The sequence below is a fragment of the Neolamprologus multifasciatus genome, chromosome 19 (assembly GCF_963576455.1).
Source record: "Neolamprologus multifasciatus chromosome 19, fNeoMul1.2, whole genome shotgun sequence".
NCBI classification, from domain to species: Eukaryota; Metazoa; Chordata; class Actinopteri; order Cichliformes; family Cichlidae; genus Neolamprologus; species Neolamprologus multifasciatus.
In genome coordinates, this window is record NC_140457.1 from 3,139,639 (window position 1) to 3,160,789 (window position 21,151).

Here is a 21,151-nt window from a genome sequence, read left to right on the forward strand (position 1 = left end):
TTACCCAGCTACCCCGGCTCCCTTGGTGAATCTTAACAGTTAACCTTTAATGTGTCATATTTGTGGAGTTTTGGGAACTTGTGCATCAACAGTGTGATTGAATGACTCATGTCATTCTTTCAGGTGGTGACTAAGAAGTACAGAGGCTTCGAAATCCCCAAAGAGATGACGGGCATCTGGAAGTACCTGAACAACGCCTACACGCGCGAAGAGTTCACCAACACCTGCCCCAGCGACAACGAGATCGAGATCGCCTACGCAGACGTAGCCAAGAGGCTGGTCAAATGAGCTCCTCCGCCGCGACCGCCTCCTTCCACCCCTTCACCACCTCTCTACTCCCCTGCACCTCCCCATCCTCGGCACCGGGACTGATGTGCTCATTCACCAAAAAGGAAAAAACAACAACTTTGGACGTCTTTTCCTTCTCTCCTCATCTAGAGTGAACTCATGCATGAACCCTTGGTCATTCATTTCTTTTTTTTCTTCCGGTCATTATGAAGGTCTGTTTAGTTGAATCACCCTCGCTCATGTTTGTCCCCTTTAATCGCTTTTTGTTTTTCATTTGCCAATGAATGTTGTGAGGCGACGGAGAAGCAGCCAGGCGTGCACGTCAGTGCTTGTCGATGCCTGATAAGTGACCTTCAAGCTGACCTTTCCTCCGCACGCGAGGGGAAAGGCCACACGCTGGTATTTCACTGTCGTCTGTTTAAATTTCACTGTCGTCCGTTTCTTGGATTTCTGAAGACTAAGAAGCTTTTTTTTCTTTCCCCTCATCTTTGTTTATGTAAACAGTGTTGACGCTTCAGTGTTTTCTGGCTCAAGTATTTGACAGGTTAAAATAGAAGCTAATCCAAACCTAAGTGGTCGACATATCAACTGAGAGATGCTTTATTTTAATGTTGAGCTGTTTAAAATAAATGAGAATATTTGTAACTGCAGGTAAATCTACCTGGCAACCATGCTCTGATTTCCTCACTGCCCTAAGTGGGCACAAGTCTCGTAGCTCGGTAGAACTGTAGGAAATTTCCCGTACTGCTCGCAGAAGTAACAGCAGGAAAAATGCAGCTTGAGGTCTAAGAAATATTCACCTGTATGTAGCTTATTATTGCCTTTGAAAGCGGCTGTTTTAATCAGTAGAGTTTCTTCTCATATCGAACACATCGTGCTTACTGTAGCCATAGTTTGGATTATATGTTATGAACCAAAAATGGGGGGGGCACATTATTCTGGTCTCACTGTGGATGACAAATGAAGAAACCACACACGCTCACCGTCTCCTGCTTCATAACACACAGGTTGAAGGACACTAATGTTGGGTTGAGCACCACGAAAAGCAACTCTAAAGATATTTATGACTAAAAAAAGAAGAATAGAGGAGAGTAGCAATGAAGGAACAGCTGTGCAGATTTCTGTCATCAGTCCGTATGTAGATCGATCTCCGAGGTAGTGAATGTAGTAGCTCCAAAAAGTGCTTTAGTGTGGATAAAGCAAAACCTGTTTTTGTTTTCTCCCATTCGCCATGTTTTTTTTCTCCTTTCGTGAATTTGTTATAAAACAAATCTGATGGAAAGGGAATTGTAAATATTTGTTTTCATTGCTCAGATTGTAAATTTAAAGCATTTCATCTGAACCTTTGAAGGAAACGTGGGCCTTTTTCTTGCCTGCTTGGATTTGAACACTAGAGAAAGCATCTCCTCTTTGCCTTACTCGTTTCTCTCTGCAGATGTTTCGCAGGAAGGATTTTTGTTTTACGATATCATTTCACGACAACGTGAGTGTGGCGTTGTACCAAGAAAATATCCAAGCTATGTCATTGTTTTTGGGTTTTGTTTTTTTTTGTTTTTTAACAATATTGACTGAATTAAATAAACTTCTTATTGGCACTCGGGGCTTGTGTGTTTGTTTAAACCATCAGTGTTTCAGTTACATTTCACAGCCCAAAGCAACATCCCACACCAAATGAAACTAGCTAAATTCACTTAAACGTTATATTGTAACATAAAGACAGTCTGAATCCATCAGTGTGAAGATCTGCTATGGTGATAAAAGTGGAGAGGAAGAGCCCTCTTTTAACAGGAAGATGAATTTAAAAAGCGTAGTTAAAGCCCTAACGTCACTCTAGACGTGCTGGAATGAAAAAGAGGACAAGATGTGTGTGAAAACTAGAAAGAGAGCAGATTTCTCCTGTTTTGGCTTCCCTTCATTGGCTTCCTGTTAAATCCAGAATTCAAACTCCTGCTCCTCACATACAAGGTCTTAAATAATCAGGCCCCATCTTATCTTAATGACCTTGTAGTACCATATCACCCTATCAGAGCACTTCGCTCTCGCACTGCAGGCCTACTTGTTGTTCCTAGAGTATTTAAAAGTAGAATGGGAGGGAGAGCCTTCAGTTTTCAGGCCCCTCTTCTGTTGAACCAGCTTCCAGTTTGGATTCGGGAGACAGACACTATCTCTACTTTCAAGATTAGGACCAGGTGACCCTGAATCCTCCCTTAGTTATGCTGTAATAGACGTAGGCTGCCGGGGGATTCCTATGATGCATTGAGTTTTTCTTCTTCATTCACTATGTATTAACAGACCTCTCTGCATTGAATCATATCTGTTATTAATCTCTGTCTCTCTTCCACAGCATGTCTTTATCCTGTCTTCCTTCTCTCACCCCAACCAATCACAGCAGATGGCCCCGCCCCTCCCTGAGCCTGGTTCTGCTGGAAGTTTCTTCCTGTTAAAAGGGAGTTTTTCCTTCCCACTGTTGCCAAAGTGCTGCTCATAGGGGGTCATATGATTGTTGGGTTTTTCTCTGTATGTATTATTATGGTCTACCTTACAATATAAAGCACCTTGAGGCGACTGTTGTTGTGATTTGGCGCTGTATAAATAAAATTGAATGTGTTTAACAAAAGATGAAAAATCTATGCAGGTCTACTGTTCCTTAAGGCAATTAAAAACAAGCTCCAAAGAAATGAAATACAGATGGAAATATGTTGTAAAGCTGTAAAGCGGTCGATGAGTTCTTCTACTCGGGGTCACACTGATGAGAGCGGCTGTGCTGGAAACGGTGCCATTTAAGAAAAAGGGAGGAGGGAAAGATGGAGGCGGCTGACTTAGTGATGTTAAGATTTGTGTTGGAAATGTAAATATGGACAGGATTAGGAATGATTATATCAGAGGGGAAAAACTAAGAGAGGTGATATTGAGTTGCTCTGGATAAGTGTGGAGGAGTCATTATTGGTATGCTGAAGACGGAGCTGCCAGGGAAAAAAGTCCAAAGCGGGGTTTATGGGTGTCATGACAGAGGATATGGAGATGATTGGTGTGACAGTGGAAGATGCAGAGAACTGGGAGAGATGGAAAATGATACTGCTGTGGCGATGACCTCCAACAGGAGCAGCTGAGAGAAAAGGGGAAACTAGGATTCAGTATTTTTGATATTAGATCTCAGATTGAGCGGTTTGGAGGCTAAGATGGAAAGACGAGGCTGAGATGTGCAGAAGAGAGAACGTGGATACACCGGACAAGCGGAAAACTGCAGAGAAGATCCGTGAATGCAGTGAGGGAGGACATGCAGAGGGTTGGGGTGACAGAAAAGGATGCTGGGATAGGGTGAGATGGAGGCAGATCCACTGTGGCGACCTCTAAAGGGAGCAACCCAAAGTAGAAGAGGTCTAACTTGGTGCTTTTTACCAGCTTTATTATGTAAGGTCCTTGGCACTCTCACCTTTGGTCTGACCTGTCTGATGTTGGACTATGATGAAGAATATTGAATACACTACAAACATTGTGGTCCAGCTTCTTCTCTACAGTGAAAACAAGCTTTCTCACAGCCAACGAACAGCTTACCCTGGAACAAAACACAGTATCGGCACCACAGTTTGTCCAGGTGCACAGCATCAGGATCCTGATTTCACATTAGCAGCAGATTTATGTTATTATTTATCTTTTCCTGGTGTGACGAATGTCTCTCTGCGTGTTGCTGTGATGTGAGAATAAAGTTTCACTGCAATAAAAGTAGACATGTAGCAGTTATGGAACCATTTATAGCCTTCTGTGAATAAGGCCTGAACGGGAATTTTGAGGTATCGCATTTAGTTTTATTTTCCGCTTACTCGTGTTTAACAAAAACAGATGTGTGCCTCTGCCAGAGAGGAAATCCACATCTGAATGACTGGAACCGGTAGCACAAAAACATCCCAAGCATCCCACAGAGGTACAGGGCGGCTTGACGTTTTTAACTCTTAAAAATGAAATCAAATTAAGTTCAGCAGGAATTTGTTTTCGGCACGATAATAAAAAATATCTATTTGCTTTAACTTCAAATATGTTGCTGTGAGTCTACAGGATTTGGAGATCTGACACACAGATTTACAGGAATCCTTGCACCAAAACATGTTTGCTTCCAGCTCTGTTCTTCTGCAAGGAATGTGTCATGTGGGTGTCCGCCCACTGTGGCTTCCACCTCCCCCCCCAAAGACACCCATTTGCAGTAAACTTGGTGATGTTTTCAGCCAATTCCCTACTGTTCCTACGCATAAACAAGCCCATTCTGAAGGGCTGATTGCAGCCAAACTTTCGCAAGAGAAGAAAAAAAAAAAGGTGTGGGGGCGTAACATTTTTGGATGCCCTCCAGCTCATTAAAGTGTCATGTTTCAGCCTCAGAGATTCATGAACCGCCTGCTCACTGGTGAGCGCTGAGACACGGACTCCACTTGTAATTCACAGGCAGGAAATCCACCCAGATGCAAACAGACAGATGTGTGTGTGTCCATGTGTGTTTTGGTGTGTGTGTGTGAGGTAAGAACCAACACAACAAGGCTGGCTATCGTTCAGACCACACAATCATTACAAGCACAGCGAGTGTATTAGTGTAATTGGGTAATGAAGGTGAGGCCGGGAGGGCCGAATGTTATTTCTCAAACATGTAGACTGGGAATGTGCGGCTTTGTAAGTCTATCTTCGTAAGGAGCCGTTTGAGTTTTAGACCTTGAGGACATTTTTGGAAAGTGAGGAGAGTTCTGCTTTTTGGAGCGAGCTTCAAAGAGGTGTTCGAGGGCTAAGAGTTGCTTTCCAAGTTAAGGTTAGAATTAGACCGAGGTCAGGCATGCATGCATGTGTGCATCTGTGTGTTTTTCTCTTTATTACACACCGTGTGAGGCAGCCAGCACGTCAACTACAAAGACACACTCACTACATTTATAATCTTGGATCTTTCTTTGTCTCAGTGAGAAAACTTCCCCATCTATTATTCATTGAAGCTTTAGTTTTGCCCCATTCTGTTTTACCTTTAACACGTTAACTCGATCAGCTGTGTAAGCTTTGACTGTTTCCCAGCACTGCCAGTTCAATTTGCAGGTTTTACACGACACCCATTTATACAGCTGACTAAATATTTACACTGGTAAAGTAGCTCGCTCAAGGGTACACAGTGATATCCCAACTGGGTTTTGGACCTACAATGTGTTAAAAACCTTCTTTGCATATGGACTCTGTGCACCTGACACTTGATGTGGCTCCATGTAGTTGATTTATCCTGCTGACTGACAGGACACAGACCTGAACATTTTATATGCCACGAGAACCCGAGATTGTTGCTTTTTGCTGTGAGTATTGCCCAGAAACACTGCTGTGGTGTAAAATATTAGACTTTAAAGGGTTGTCAGTAAGTTAAACGCTCACCTTAGTTCACCAAAGCTTGTAATAAACTGTCAGTATGAATAGCCTGCGTTTGCTTTAAAAAGTTACGAGTGTTTGCACACAATATTTAAATGATGCGTTCAAATCTCAGCTTTTGTTTCATTCTTGTGCCCCATACACCGCACGGTTACAGAAGCACTGGTTTGCCCAACATTTAAACAACAACCATGAACCTTAATACTCACTCGGGGTAACGGTGTCCAGTTTGTGGCAGGATTTAAAGTTACACATTCAAGCAGTCCCATGAATCTTTGCTCTTACTGGATTTTAGTCGTAGAAATATCAAACAGAGCGCTAAATGAAACATGCACAGTCCTGTGAAGAAGTACATTTCAACAGGACTCTATTCAATCCTACACGCACCTTTACTGCTTCCATAGGAAACAACAGGAACTGGCAGCCAGCTGCTACAAATCAAGTGCACTTTATTAAATAATCAGCAACAGTAAGCGTGAGCATCTCCATCAAAACAGAAATGTTGTCTGTTTGTAGATCTGGAAGCTTCAGGTGTGTGTCAACAACCTACCCAGGAGGGGACATCCCAGCAAATTCACCCCAAGGTCAGACCGTGCCATACTCGGAGAAACTGCAAAAAACAAAGTGCTGCTCTGAGGCCTCAGTTAGCAGGATACATCCTAAAGTTCATAATGGTACAGTTACAAAAAGACTAAACAGGTTTGTAAAGCTGCATCTGAATAAACAAAGAGTTCTGCAATAATGTACTTTGGACAGACAAGACCAGAGTGGAGACACCTCATACCAGCTGCCAGCACGAAGGTTGATGATTTGGGCATTTTGCTGTCACTGTACGCCAAAGTGGACTGCATATAATACAGATGGGTTGAAATAAAACTTCAAACACTGCTGTTTGCACTTACAGTGTCATAGTATTCATGCTCACGTGTATACAAATGATCTGACCTCTGTCGTGATCGCTTTAGCTCTAAAGGAGAAACTGCACAGTGTTCAGTGTGGCCCAAAGGTGCCATCAGCCAGCATCAGACTGAGTTAACCTTTCTTGGGTTGAGCTTTAGGGGGCCAAACAAACATGTTCGATTCAGCGATCTCAAACAGAAGCCTGCTGGCAGACCAAGACAAGAATACACTGCTGCATATTTGTAATAAACCACAGTTTATATCATGCAGTGAAACAAGGCAGCATTATTCTTCTGGTCATCATATGCTTCCTAACACATTAAACAGTAAATAAAAAAACTATAAAACAGCAAAAATAACAACATGATACAAGCAGACGTGGATTTTGGTTCCAAACATGTTAATAAAGTGACCACCAGACATGTGATTGTAGTAAAATAAAGACTGACTTTATTCTATTTCCATTACAGGAACATATGAAAGCAAAACAAAACAACCTTTCTACTTTTGGTTTTTCGGTGGCTTGTGAGGTCCAGGCTCTGATGTGTGAAGCCAATGCATGAAGAACACTAAGCACCAGTACTATGTAGCGATTACAATAATTATAATTATGTGGTTCTGAAAGTATGCATTTCCTATTTTTCTGTAACAACAGTCGGGCACGCCTTAATAGGGTGTCTTAGCTGTCTAAACACACTGTAAACCAGAGTGTGACTTGTAAATGAACTAATAACATTAATAGTGGCTGTATTCCACTCAGGTGAGCCAGTTGCAACCTGCATGCTGGCTGAGCTCCGGGATACTGGCACATATATATGGAACACAATCATAATTAATGTTATTAGTTCCACCTGTGCTTTGCCTGCTATGAAAAGCCATTTTGTCCAGAGATGACTGCGCAACACGTCGTTGCACGTGGTTTAAACTGCGGCTGTGCGAGTGTATTCAACAATGAGCAGAAAGTGTGGCGCTGCTGCCATCCTGGCACAGACCCCGCGCTGTTGCTGCTGCTGTTGTTGGATTGCGGTGAATTTCAGGCATTTCTCGAGTACTGCAGACCTCACAGCCCCCATAATGCTTTCCATGCTCTTTATCTGCTCCTTACATCTACACTAATGTTATTCAGAAAATATGCTGGCATGAGCTCGCCTCCTTTAAAACCCTCCGTCGTCTGCGGCTGGTTAACAGGAGCGCCGACCCGGCGTGCTGATCCTTCAACAAGGTGCGCTTTTCTTGCCAAACGTCTTCCACTCCTAGAAGCTGTCACTGACCCATCATCTTGCATGTCTTTCTTGGCACCAACAGAAACTTTTTTCCTTTTTCTTTTTTTTGTCTAGTGGTAAGTTACTCATGTCTGATAGGCCTGGAAAAAACCGTCAATACGCTCAGAGTGATGCGGAGTGGCACACTGCAGGAAAGCGCGAAACTCGAGCGCAGTGCTCGTTATTTGGCTTTCACATGTAATAAATATCAATATTTTGGCAATTTACCAAACTAACAGTGTGAAGACTGTAATAAATGATTCACGTGTTTTAAAGGTGCAGTTCACCCAAAGATACAGTACGGGGAAGTTAATACTGTTGCAAGCAAGGCTACAAAAAGTTAGAGGCCACTTTATTAGATGCACCTGTTCCAGTGCTTCTTAATGCAAATACTTAATTAGCCAATCGCATGGCAACAACTGAGTGCGGTCAGGTGTGCATGTAGGGTCAAGGTGACCTGCTGAAGCTGAGCGTCAGGATGGAGGAGACTCTGAGTGTGTGGTCTGAATGTTTCAGAATCTGCTGATCTGCTGGGATTTCCCCACACAGCCACGTCCAGGGTTTACAGAGAATGGTCCTAAAAACAGAAGGTATCCAGTGCCAGCAGTCAGAGGAGAATGACCTTCTGTTTAGGTTGCTTTTTGGCAACAGTAGCTCAAATAAAACCAAGGAATGCTGAAGAGCATCTCTGAAGCACGAGACGTCAAACCTTGAAGCAGCAGAAGGCCACACCGAGTGCCACTCCTGTCTGCTGAGAGCAAGAAACTGAGGCTGTAATTTATTCCTGGCTTCTCTGCACTCTGGCTTGCACTTCAGGAGGCTTTTACCAGCTAGAAATCAAAACGAGGAGGAGCTTTACTGTCAGTAAGGGGCATGTGAGAGAAGTCTATTGTCATTTCAGCAGGGAGGAGCCAGCTGGGATGTTTCTGTTTAACTGCAGTTGTGGCTGGCATGAAAAGAAAGCCTGAGCTGGAAATACACGATTGGCAGTGAATTCCCTTTTATGATATTCTTTACCTGTTCATGGCCATCTTATAGACAAACATGTATTTTCTCCAGTGAAATTCCACTTTAAAAACTGGTTTCAAATATATTTGAGTGATTTTTGGCTTGGGAAACCTGTTTTTGCCCCACATTTTCCTTCATGTTCTTACACACACACACAGGGCAGCTGTGGCTACACCTGTAGCTGCCTCCACCAGTGTGTGAATGTGAGAGTGAATGAATAGTGCAATTGTAAAGCGCTATATAAATGCAATCCATTATTATTATTATTATTATTATTATGTTGAACATGTGATACACCTGAGCTGGCTCCTCTTGATGCAAAGGATCAGGAGCTCCTCTGTATATATTTTATTTTCCCACTGTTGCATCCAAAATCTTCCTTTTTCTGTCTGCGACTCTGCGGCACCTTTTATATACGCTGAGGTTGGTGTAAAAGAGGAATCATGACCAACACTCCACACCTTTTATCAACCATTAACAGTAAAACTGGGTCCGAGTGCTCGGGCAGTTTTCTTTAAGAACATTACAGTCAGCGTGATAATATCAGCAGATGCTTTTTTGTTTCTTTTAGCAACAAAAATTGTATTTATTCAACTTATTTTGACTTCATATTTTTCTCTCCAGTCATCCACACCCAGTCTGCAAAAAGACAACTAAATACAAGACAAATAATGATAAATACGGATTATTTGAAACTGTCGATCATGCAGAGCTGCTCTAGTAGAGTCCCAGAATAAAAATATGGAGGTGGAAATGAGCATAATGGGTCTGAAAATATTAGAAGATCAGTGTAAGCAACATAATATCATACTATAATAACTAATGTAAGCGGATTGGTTTTATTAGTGACCCCAAAATGTTTAAGCCACATATTGTTAGTGTAGTTGGTTCAAGTAGGATAGTATTTTTTAGATATTTGTGTGCAATTAAACAAGTTTATTTTACAGGAACAAATGTTGCTGATGTGTTTTCATGATATAAATCATTTCCTCTCTTGTTGTGCACAGGAGCAGAAATCATCAGATGGACATCTGAAGGAACATCTCGGCTGTCTGCATGTCTGAGCAGCACCACAGGTACACATGTGTTTATTCGTCTGTTTCCATTCAGTACACAAACGCTGGCACCCATTATTTAGTTTGAGTTCGAGTTTTTAGACCACAGAGTAACAACCCAGCTTATCTGCACCTCTCCAGTGCCTACAGTCAACCAGTCAGGGTGGATTTTGTGTGCTTGCATTGTTTATTTTAGCCCTCATTAAAACGTGGTAGTTGGCTTTCTCTCTCCAGGGTTTTTTGGCTACTGTGGTGGGGAGATAGGGGAATGCGGTGGACCCCTTGGGCGTCCCACAAAAAGCTGCCTAACCCCCTTCCCCGGCTCACCACTCACCCCATCTGGGTCCTGCAGTCACACCCTGTGGCAGGGCTGCGGTTAACTGCAGCTGTTGACTGGTAAAGAGGCACAGTGAGGGGTTCTGGGAGGCAAATCCAAGCAGATGTGACTTTCACCTTAACTACCACTAGAGGGTGCTCAACCACAGTAAGCCAAAACAGGGGGACCTCAGAAAGCTGGCACAGACTCTTCTCCCGGGGTTTCTTTCTTATCTCTTTTACATAGTCAGCACTTTTTTGCAGGAAGCACAAGAAGTTGTGTGTGTGTGTAAGAATAAAGAGAGATGTTTGTCTTTTACAGGAGATGTTTTTAAAGAGAAAAAGGGGGGCAGAGAGCCCTCCTCAGTACTTAAAAGACACCTTGTGACGTCAGCTCTGCTGCCTCAAGCAGCTTTTGTCCATGTTGTTTAGTCTCTTTATAGGACTACAATAGTGGTCTGTTTTATTTTGTCTGTGACGGGGAAAAAACTATTAGACATGAAAGGCTTTGCTCTGTCAGCAGCCACACCCTGACCTTCGCTCCTCACATTTACCTCCCAGTTTATGCTACCTTAGTGTATCACAGCCTGCGGCAAATACCTGTCTGGTATGCTCTGTCTGTGCGGCTGTGCATTAGTTTAATGCTGTGTCTGAACGGTGTATTTTCCCAATGCACCATACTACTGTTGTTTTTTGTCATTTTTAAAGGAATCAGGAAACGTCTGTTGGGTGTCTTGATAATCATAGGTGTGTGTGCTTAACAGACAGCGCACCTATGTGTGTGTGCGTGTCTTTGTGCTAAAGTGAACTAGCAGGTTCTCTTTCAGAGTTGTACAGCACATCGAGGGGGAGAGAGAGGGAGAAGAGGTCTTTGAAGTTTTGGTTCTGCCATCCGTCTCCAGCGCTCAGGCTTTCTTTTCATGCCAGCCACTGCAGATGCCTGTTAAAGAGAAACACCCCAGCTGGCTCCTCCCTGCCATGTCTCTTTGGTAAAATGACAACAGGCTGCACTCACATGCCCCGTGCTGACAGTAACGCTCCTCTCTGTTGTGATTTCTAGCTGGTAAAAGCATGCCAGAGTGCAAGCCCGAGTGCAGAGAAGCAGCTAAAGAGCAGCCAGCATTAATGGACAAATCTGATCTCCCCTTTCTCCAGCTGCTCAGCCGCCATTGCTGGTTTTCCTCTGATTTAAACCAGTGTCTCCTTTACACGCCAGCAAGCATAGACGATGCTATGACATTTAGCTTTAACACTGGAGGAGGAAAGCAGCAGCAGCAGGAGGATGATGATGAGGGGAGATGTATTGATTACCCTTAGCTGTTCTTTCATAGTCTGTGCGCTTGGTTTGTGTTGGCTGAGCCCTCTAGCCTAATGGCTTTTAGACTTCCATTAGGTCGTTGCAGGCAGCGTGGTTTAAGTAAGTAACAAAAGGCTCTGTCAGAATGCTTTAAGCATTAATAAGACAGTCGGTGTTACTTCTCTGGTCTGCCAGCTCATCAGGAACACACCAGTCTGGATCAGAAAGCCAGAAGGCTGGTTTACTGTCGTCATCTCGAGCTTTTATTTGGCTGTATTGCTCCTGGTAAGCCCAGAGCTGGATTAACTTTTAGACTTTGGGGAATTTGTTTCGATTGAGCAGTGAAAGCTGCGGCTCACTCACCCCGTAAACTTTCAGGGTCCTGGAACTGTGAGCAGTAAAAGTCCTGTCTCGCACTGACAAACGTGAAGAAGTGCCAGGAGCTCTCGGCATTTGCATGGTTCGCTTAATGAGGAGAGAGCTATGGCTCGAAGTAGGGAAAGAGGCTCAATAGGAATGGGGTGAGGAGTGCGTTGTTTGGTGCTACATGGCAACAGACCCGTGTCGCCAGTTTCAAAGAGGCTTTTGTGTTGCCGAGTTGTTTTCTGGTTCTACTTTTATGGGCATCTTGTTTTTATAAAAGTTGTTTATTAGGAGCGAGGTCCTTCTACTTTTGGTAAAAGAAGCTGTGGCCTACACTGTTTCAAATCTCTGTAATTATTGGGTAGGTCTAGCTTTGATGGTGAACATGCTAGTATTTTGATTTGTACACGTTTCCCGTATACACCAGCTTACAGCTCGTCTCATACTGGTTTGATTCCCTTTCAACAGTCTGTGGGCGTACGCTGCCGCACTGACCCATCAGTCCTGGATATTGTGTGGTCTGCATGTCGCTGCGTCCCTGCAATCCCTCAAAGTCCTGAGCTTTAATGCATCGGTTACCATATTTTTCCACCGAGATGACTGTCGCTTGCCGGGAAAGCTTCACATCGTGTGTATGTGCGTGCACGCACTTGTGCCATTTTTGGACAAGACCCCGTGTTCTCTCTGCACCAGCTACGGAAGCCTCCAGGGTCCATTTCTTCTGTGGCTAGACCACATAACCTAGAATCCTGCTTTGGTTGGAAATGTGTCTGTTTTCTTTTTTCATCAGCCATCATAAAACAGACAAACTCCCCAACTGTCTCCATCCTATGTTAACAAGCTGTGTTTGGCCCTGGACTCATCGAACAGCTCTTCTCTGGGTTCCTGCTGGTTACAGTAAAAATTAACACCTCCTCTACTGCAGGCTGAGGCTTTTCATTGTGTGGATCCAGTTTCTGCTAAGACCTGCTCAGTCATGTGGTCTGTTTATGTTTATTGCCTATAAGAACCTCCAGACTTTACGCACTGTATGTAAATGATGTGAAAGGTCTGCACGATGACACCCGCGGGTTCTTCAGCAGCTGCCGTGGTGTTTTCTTTGTTGCTAAGTAGCATGCATGTAAAACTGCAGACACCAAAGCAGCGCACAGACGTCTTGCTATTTATCAGATTGTTTTGTTTTTAAGTTAGTGGAGGTGAAACCAGGCAAACGACTTGCAGCCACAGCTGCCTGTGCTGGCATACTCGTCAGTCAAAGCGGCCATGCCCCAAACTTTAAGCCCTACTGAATCCGAACGGGTGAGTAATAACACAATTAGTCCAAAGTACAGTTCTTATGAAGGGTGAAATCTGCTTTAGAGGCCAAAACAGGTTTTGTAGCAGACGGTAAACATGTGGGAACTTCTTGATTCAGCCTCAAGTGGACATTAGAGGAACTGCAGTTGTTGGCACTTTCACTTTAGCTTTATTTTTGCAGACAGTTGCTGCTCAGGGTCTACTTTGATATTGGGCAGTATTTACAGGACTGTACAAGCCTCATTTTGTTCTTATAAATTGCTTTTAAGAACAATTTTATAAAGTGCTCTTGAGCACGGAGCCGGAGATCAACAGACGGATTGGGGCTGCAGCTGCAGTGATGAGGACGCTGCAGCGGTCCGTCGTGGTGAAGATGGAGCTGAGTGTAAAAACGAAGCTCTCAATTTACCGGTCGATCTATGTTCCTACTAGGGATGCAACGATACCAATTTTTTCAAACCAATACGATACCGATACTTGGATCTGAGTACTTGCCGATACAGAGTACAAAAACCGATACTTCTACCACACACACACAAATGCAGACGTTTTATTTTATTCTCTGCCGATAAAAAATAAAATCTTAATAAAAATGACCACAAAACCACACGCTTTTCCAAAACCTGAGTTAAAGTTGGCTGTTCCACACTGCTGACATTTTGTTTAGCCTAGCTACAGCAGCCTCCAGTTTCTCTTTTTTATCTGGAGCCGCCAGTCTCACTCTCCTAACCCTGTGCCTGTTTAGCGCGGGATGTCCCCCTAGTGGCCAATCTAGAAAACTACAACAGAAATGACAAGCCACCCTCTGATTAATGAAATAAGTTGGTATCGGTTCATGGTATTGGTTAACTTTTACGAGTATGAGTACACACACATTTTACAGTATCGATAAAATGTGTGTGCCCCGATACCAGATACCAGTATTGGTATCGGTGCATCCCTAGTTCCTACCCTCACCTATGGCCACGAGCTGTGGGTAGTAACCGAAAGAACAAGATCGCGGATACAAGCGGCGGAAATGAGCTTCCTCCGAAGGGTGGCTGGCCTCTCCCTTAGAGATAGGGTGAGAGGTTCGGCCATCCGGGAGGGGCTCAGAGTAGAGCCGCTGCTGCTCCACATCGAAAGGAGCCAGCTGAGGTGGTTCAGGCATCTGACAAGGATGCCTCCTGGGCGCCTCCTGGGTGAGGTGTTCTGGGCATGTCCCACCGGGAGGAGGCCCCGGGGCAGACCCAGGACACGCTGGAGAGATTATATCTCTCGGCTGGCCTGGGAACGCCTTGGTGTTCCCCCGGATAAGCTGGAGGAGGTGGCTGGAGAGAGGGAGGTCTGGGCCTCTCTGCTTAGGCTGCTGCCCCCGCGACCCGGCCTCGGATAAAGCCGATGAAGATGGATGGATGGATGGCTCTTGAGCAATAGTTCTCCATATTTTCTTTGGCTGCTTTTTTATTCTTTTTCAGTCCATTTTCAGAGAAATATCACTTAACACTGACCTTTGAATTATTCAAGCATAAAAAGGCCTCACTCAGGGCATGAACCAGTGTTGCATCTACAGATAACAGACACCGGTGGCTCATTGCAAAACACATCTGTCCTCGTTTCTTTAGCTGAATCTATGAATAAACAGATTGACAAGCATAAAATAGGATTTTTGCAACAGCGAGATGATTTCCAAAGAGCTCTTATCTGAAAACCTGGCATCTCCCAGCCTGGTGTGGAGTGTGTCCTTGAATAAATGAGAGGAAAGTGGACAAGTAGAGGACAAAAAAAGGACACAGTATCTAAAAGGCATGTCTCTAAACAGCCTGTAGTCCTGGGTGACTCGTCAAAATTGATGGAATTATCAACACAGAAATCTGATGGCAGAAAAGTCCGATCAGATTTTGATGCACTGTGCAGCAACATCTGGAAAGTGTCTGATTGGCTCCGTTTCTTCAGCATGACAATGATCCCAAACACGCTGCCAGTGTAGTAAAAGCATACCTGGATAGAAAAACACTATCAGTCATGGATTTGCCTCCAGAGCCTGGACCTCGACGTTATTGAAGCAGTGTGGGATCATCCTGACAGAGAACAGAACAAAACGCAGAAACATCCAAGGAAGACCTCTGAATATTCTTCGGGAAGCCTGGAGAAACGTTCCTGAAGACCGGAAAGAAAGCTTTCCTAAAAGAGAGTTCATGCTGAAGAATAAAGGAGGTCTAACCAGTTATTGACTTTCAAGTTTATTCGATTTGTACAAAGTTTATTTTTGCCTTATATGCCGCATTTTCATTTAGATTCCAGTTGGTGCGCCTGTTATTCATTTCCATAGTGAAAATATAAAGAAATGAAGTGTGGCTCAAGACTTTTGCACAGCACTGTATATAAATGATCTTTTGATACTTGCTAAGCTTCCTCACATTCTCTCCTTTCACATGCTTTCTGCTGCTAGACGTGAGCATTGTCTGCAGTAATTTTGCAGGATTATCCCCTCACCACGCCACCTCAGACATACTCGAGTGGCGCTCCAAGACGAGGATAAATCTACCTCGGCCTCTCGCTGGCTGGCTGCTCTCCGGTCTGCCAACCAAGCAAGGAAACAATAGAAGTCCAGAACAATGTGCTGGCTGCAGATCAGTAGGGGCCCACTTGGACTCTCCCAGACGCTACGTCTTATTTCCTTTTTGACTACTCACGCCTGCCTGATGAGCGGCACACTCACACTCCTCGCCGTCTGCCCGTGAGAGAACTCGCAAAGAAAAGACTTTTTGTCGGAGGCTGGTTTTGATTTGCAGGCTGGAATGCCTTTGTGATAATGTCGCAAGATTTGCTGGCAACGAGAAAAGTCGGGGAGAGTTGCGATGTGCACATTTTCCAATTTTAGGCACTCTCAGGTGTCAAGGCTGTCAGAGCGTGTGCGCTTATGTGTGTCAGAGTGTTTTTCTGTGCCGATTTATGTCGCTTTCCACCGATAGGCTTTCAGGATATGCTCGTAAACAGCTTTTAAATGAAGGAATAATAGTACCGGTCAACTGTAATGCCACCCAAGCGTGCTGCACGCCTGCTGTGGGCTGGGCTCCCTTTGCCTTGGCTCTCGCTAACTCCCCCCACCCCCCTCACCGCCAGGCCGGAGGTAGGAAATCAAACCAATTACGGTTGTATTTAAAGAAAATTGGAGCAGGGCCGGAAAAGTGGGGGCATTTCCAAAAGCCACAAAAATAAAACTGCAGGGCCACACTTGACAGGATACATGGCGGCTGGAGAAGAAAACGTAAGGAGAAATCCAGTGTGAGCAATGAATGGCTACTATATCTTAATAAAGCAGTCAGAGCTGGTAATCTACCCTAGCAACAGAACGTGCCAAAAACTCTAATATTCCTCTGGATGTCATCAATAATCTGTTTCTGCGTCGGTCTCGAGGAGAGAGATTGATGGATTTTGCGTCCCGGTGGATCTGTTTGATGGATGGCGTTTCAGGGGCCAACCTTGTTTATATTCAGGTCTGCTGTGCCCCGCTGCGACCGGCCTGCCAAACGGCCGCGCCTCGTAACGTGGCTGAACGTGCCAAGAGCCCAAATCCTCCTTGGCGTGCTCTGCTGCTGCAGCCCCTGCTGCGGTGTGGTACGGGGTCTCTCGTAAAACACAAACACCTGTATGCTTCATGACTAATGCACATGTGCGCACAATCCTTTGGCCAGTGTGTGTCACAGTCTGGAGACGCCTTTACAGCCAGAAAGCTTGTCTGGGATCAGTTGTGTGATCGCCACCTCCTGATCTGATGCATTCTCTCTGTTTTACCTCCCCCTCCATCGCTCTCTGATCCTCCTCCTCGCTGTCATCTCTCAGGAAAACCCCCTCATTACCAGGGCCCAAATGTAAATGCTTCATTTTCCATAACCCCACAATCCCTCTTTGTTCCACGGCCCATTTGGCTGTTATATCTCAGCAATTATTTCTAAATCTGAATGCTCCCAAACAGACTCCTCCAGATACTTGAAAGATATTTTTCTTCCTTCATCTTCACCTCTGCCTCATGGGCAAAAACAAAAGGAGCAGAAATCAAGGTGTCTGGTGTCTGCAGGCCATCATACCTCATGTGTGTGTACACACACACACACACAGCACCTTGTTCTACAGGTGCATGCATAGAAAACAAGAAAAGCACACACTCAGACAGACTGTTTACTTCACATGCACACACCATAAAGAGTGTAACACGATCTCCCATTAAGGATGAAAACAAACCAGCGAGTGGGAGGTGTCCCCCGAGGACATCCACAGTAGCTATAGTGGAACCATTGAACCATGGGAACTGGTTAGCAGAGCCCTTCCACGCACACACTGATGGCTGGAGATGGAAACACCAAAGTAATGGCTTTTAATCACGTCACCTGTCTAATGGTAACAATGGCTCACATTTTATCGGGTGTCAGCAGTGATTTGATTTATCCACACCTGGCTTTGATGATGTTTGACAATCAAAGCACCAGAATCACAACAGCGATAAAACGAGAAAATGACGATTTAAGAAATGCAATACTGATTATTTAGTAATGTTTAAAAAGATGCTTTAATCTTGTTGCTCTGTGTCAATTTTTACCCACTGATTTCTTAACAGCCACTTATTAGATAACAGATAAGACGTAGAGATGCAAAGGAATTACTGACTTTGCTGCTTCCTACAAAGGAGACAATGAGAGCAAGAAAGGACGGGACAGTGCAGCTTTTAACAGCCATCCACGTTCCCACGTGATCCAAAACAGACTTAAGCAATCATCCTCATTTTACTCGCTGTTTATGCACATGGATTAAAAAAAAAGGAGTAGTAGTAAGGGAGATAGAAAGATAGAAAGTGTGTATGTGAACCACCAATTTAGCAAGTTCCCCTGCTCAAGTGAACACAGACCTGGTCCACAGGGATCCCCGTTTCCCCTCGCCGTCTTCCTTCCCCCCACTAAAGCCCCTGCCATGAGCCTGGCAGAGAGCTATAGTGTGCGTGTGTGTGTGCGTATTAATTTCCTGTTTTATAGAGGAAGTAGTGTTTGCATGTACAGATCGTTATTCAGATTTTCTCTGTGAGAAAAAAGCACAGAAAAAAAAAAATTGTGTCAATTCTCATGAATCTGTATGGGAACAACGAGTAGTTTCTGGGAAGCTGCCCTACTTTCTTAATAAAAACATATTTTGGTTCACTGGTAAAATGCAGCGTCTAAATCAAACTAAAAAGCATGTCATTTCATTATTCCAATCAATAAAAACGATCGTCATTTCATGTCAAATGTTCTACTTTTACTCCTTGACAAATTAATCAAATTAAGGGCAGATTGGTTAGACACAGAAAGCTGTGGTCATTATGCAGAAAGGACAATCTGCAGCCGAGCCAGTAGGACGTCTAAATGAAAGTTGGCTGCTGTGGTCTTAGCCAGATTACCCTCTAACCATGGACTGAGCCACAGGTCGGCCATCCAGTGGTCTGATGGGTTTCTATAAAGGCCTCCTGTTTTTGATTCATTTGCATGTCTTGGTTTCCTGTGATGAGATGACCGAGTTTAGTCATGAGAGTGTTTCGAGCATCGCTTATCGGCGTCATCGCACGTCTTTGTATGAGCGTTACTCAGTAAATGACGTGCAATGTGAAATTCTGTGAATTGCCACCACGGAAGGAAAAAAGAAAACATCCTGCAGCCTTAAAAGAAACTCCTGTGGTTCGAAATCACGTCTCAGTTTCATTCGGGGCTGTTAAACCATAAAAACATGCAACTGGCAATATGGGCAGAAGGATGGAGGCTATATTATTGCTTTTTGCATCTGTGGAGTTATTTTCGTGTCTGTAATGTGCAGTTAAGCAGAGCAGGTCTGCTGTGAAAAACAGGCCTGAGAGAATCACCATAGACTCTGTGATTTTTATTTAATTTTTTTGCAAGTAAAATAAACACGATATTAAAATATGAATAAAGGAGTTTTGCTTGCAAATCTAAACGTTTGTATTTGTTGCTGAGCTGATTGTAGTTGGGAAGTGCACTGAAACCGGCTCCCTCTTGTTTACTGACAGTGTTGGGGAGTAACGGAATACATGTACCGCCGTTACGTATTTAAAATGCAAAATATGAGTAACTGTATTCCGTTACAGTTACCGTTTAAAAAGGTGGTATTTAGAATACAGTTACTTTGTTGAAATAAATGGATTACACGGCGGTACTTCCCTGTTTCGTATTGTGGCGGGTCAGGACTGTTTGGGTTTTGTTTGACAGCTACGTTCTGTTGTTCCAGGCGGCAGCGTTACGGTTGCCATGGTTACAGGGTGACGCTCTCTCTCTCTGCGTGTTTCCTGGGTGAGAGAGGCCTTTTTGTTGTTGTTGTTGTGCTAAGCTAATAGGCGGAATGCTAACGGTTTAGCTCTAAAGAATGTAGCATCATGGGCAGTGTAGTCCGTGCTGCAGGGAGAATGGACTGCCATACACGTTATGTGTCTGTGAGCGAGGGAGGGAGAAAAAGGAAAAGTACAGCTGTCATCGAGCAGAAACGGGAGCTGGAAGCATGTAAATATAATAATAACCACTGCAGCCAAGAAGAGAGCCTGACGAGCCCAGTTGTAAGTAAGCTATTAAGACTCGACTGTACACCGTGTTCGTGTTTTCCTCTGAAACAATAAGTTCTGTTGGAGCAGCCTTTCAACGCCTCTCTCTGTCTCTCGCTAGCAAAGTTGACCCAGACAACAAAGTAAAGCTAGTTTTCAGCTACGAGCCCGACACGAACCCACCGTATTAGCCAGAGGTCCCTTTACTACGGTTCGGAGCCGCGGACCTTCAGTAACAGTAATAAATCACAGCAATAGTACATTCATGTAGTTGTAAACAGCATGATAATATATTAAGTAATCCAAAGTATTCAGAATATGTTACTCTCATTGAGTAACGTAACGGAATACGTTACAGAATACATTTTGGGGCATGTATTCTGTAATCTGTAGTGGAATACATTTTAAAAGTAACCTTCCCAACACTGTTTACTGACAGCAAATGTTGTCAGTCGGCACTTACGATTGTGTGATATTTTTCAGGGTAGGTTAAGCTCAACAACATCCAGGTTTGTTAACAAAACTCTTAAGATTCATGTTATAATCACAAATTCCCTCAAAATGAAAGTTAGAAAAAATATTAATTTATTTCCAAAAAATCTGCAGATGATCATTTTTGCATTAAAGAAGTAATCGTTACATTCTCACAGCTGAAATTAGGAACATATTTCACATCTTGGCTTCAAAAGTGTGATGATGATGATTCAGCAACAGTTATCGTGTTGTTCACGGCCCACGTCTCCTAACCTTTACATTTCCCCCTCTTTTTAAGCATAAATAGTCACAGATAACGAAGCATCCATTTATCAAACTGATGAGTAACAGCTTGACATATCTTAGGAAAATATGTTCGGTTGTACCCAAATATTTTCCAGGTGCTGTCAGTACACTGATGACATCACATGTTTTCCTTTGCTAAGGTTTGTTGAGATCTAAAAACTGTAATTATTCATTGTTTTCATACATTTCCCAGCAATGCATCCAGGGAGGCGGTTAAAGCGCGACACGGCTGATTTAACAGATTGTTCTTTGGGAGACTTTAAAGAGCGACGCGTCTCCCATTGCTGCTGAATCTGTTTGTGTTTCTATGAGATCAGCAGCTCGTTAAGAGGTCACACAGCAGAGTGTCGTGCTGGCAGCTCTCCGGGTCCATCTGACACTGTGACCGTTCCTCCCGCTTTGAGCAGGAACCGACTCCTACAGTACAGCCCCGCAGAGAGGTGCTCCACTGTGGGAACTGGGAGTCGCCCGGTTCCAAAGATCAGTCTCTGTAGACTCGACATGGATGAGAAACTACCTTCACTGGGATCCTTCTGAACTACGAGAACTCTCTCTCTCTTCATCTCTCCCTCCATATCCCACTCTGCACCAGCAAAGCAGTGCTCTGTGTGAGAATGGTTGCATCACAGCTCTCGTGGTTTCTTAGCCC

At 44.0% G+C, this 21,151-nt stretch overlaps 1 protein-coding gene across 1 annotated transcript in view; it reads left to right on the forward strand.

The window, feature by feature from the left end:
- The window catches only part of clic4 (CLIC family member 4), a 70,384-nt gene that overhangs the window by 17,914 nt on the left and 31,319 nt on the right, over window positions 1-21,151 (forward strand). The window contains exons 6-7 of the mRNA XM_085142707.1: window positions 124-7,792; window positions 9,848-9,916. Coding sequence (XP_084998833.1) covers window positions 124-288 — 165 coding nt within the window. The 3' untranslated portion in view covers window positions 289-7,792; window positions 9,848-9,916. The remainder of the gene's footprint in view (window positions 1-123; window positions 7,793-9,847; window positions 9,917-21,151) is intronic.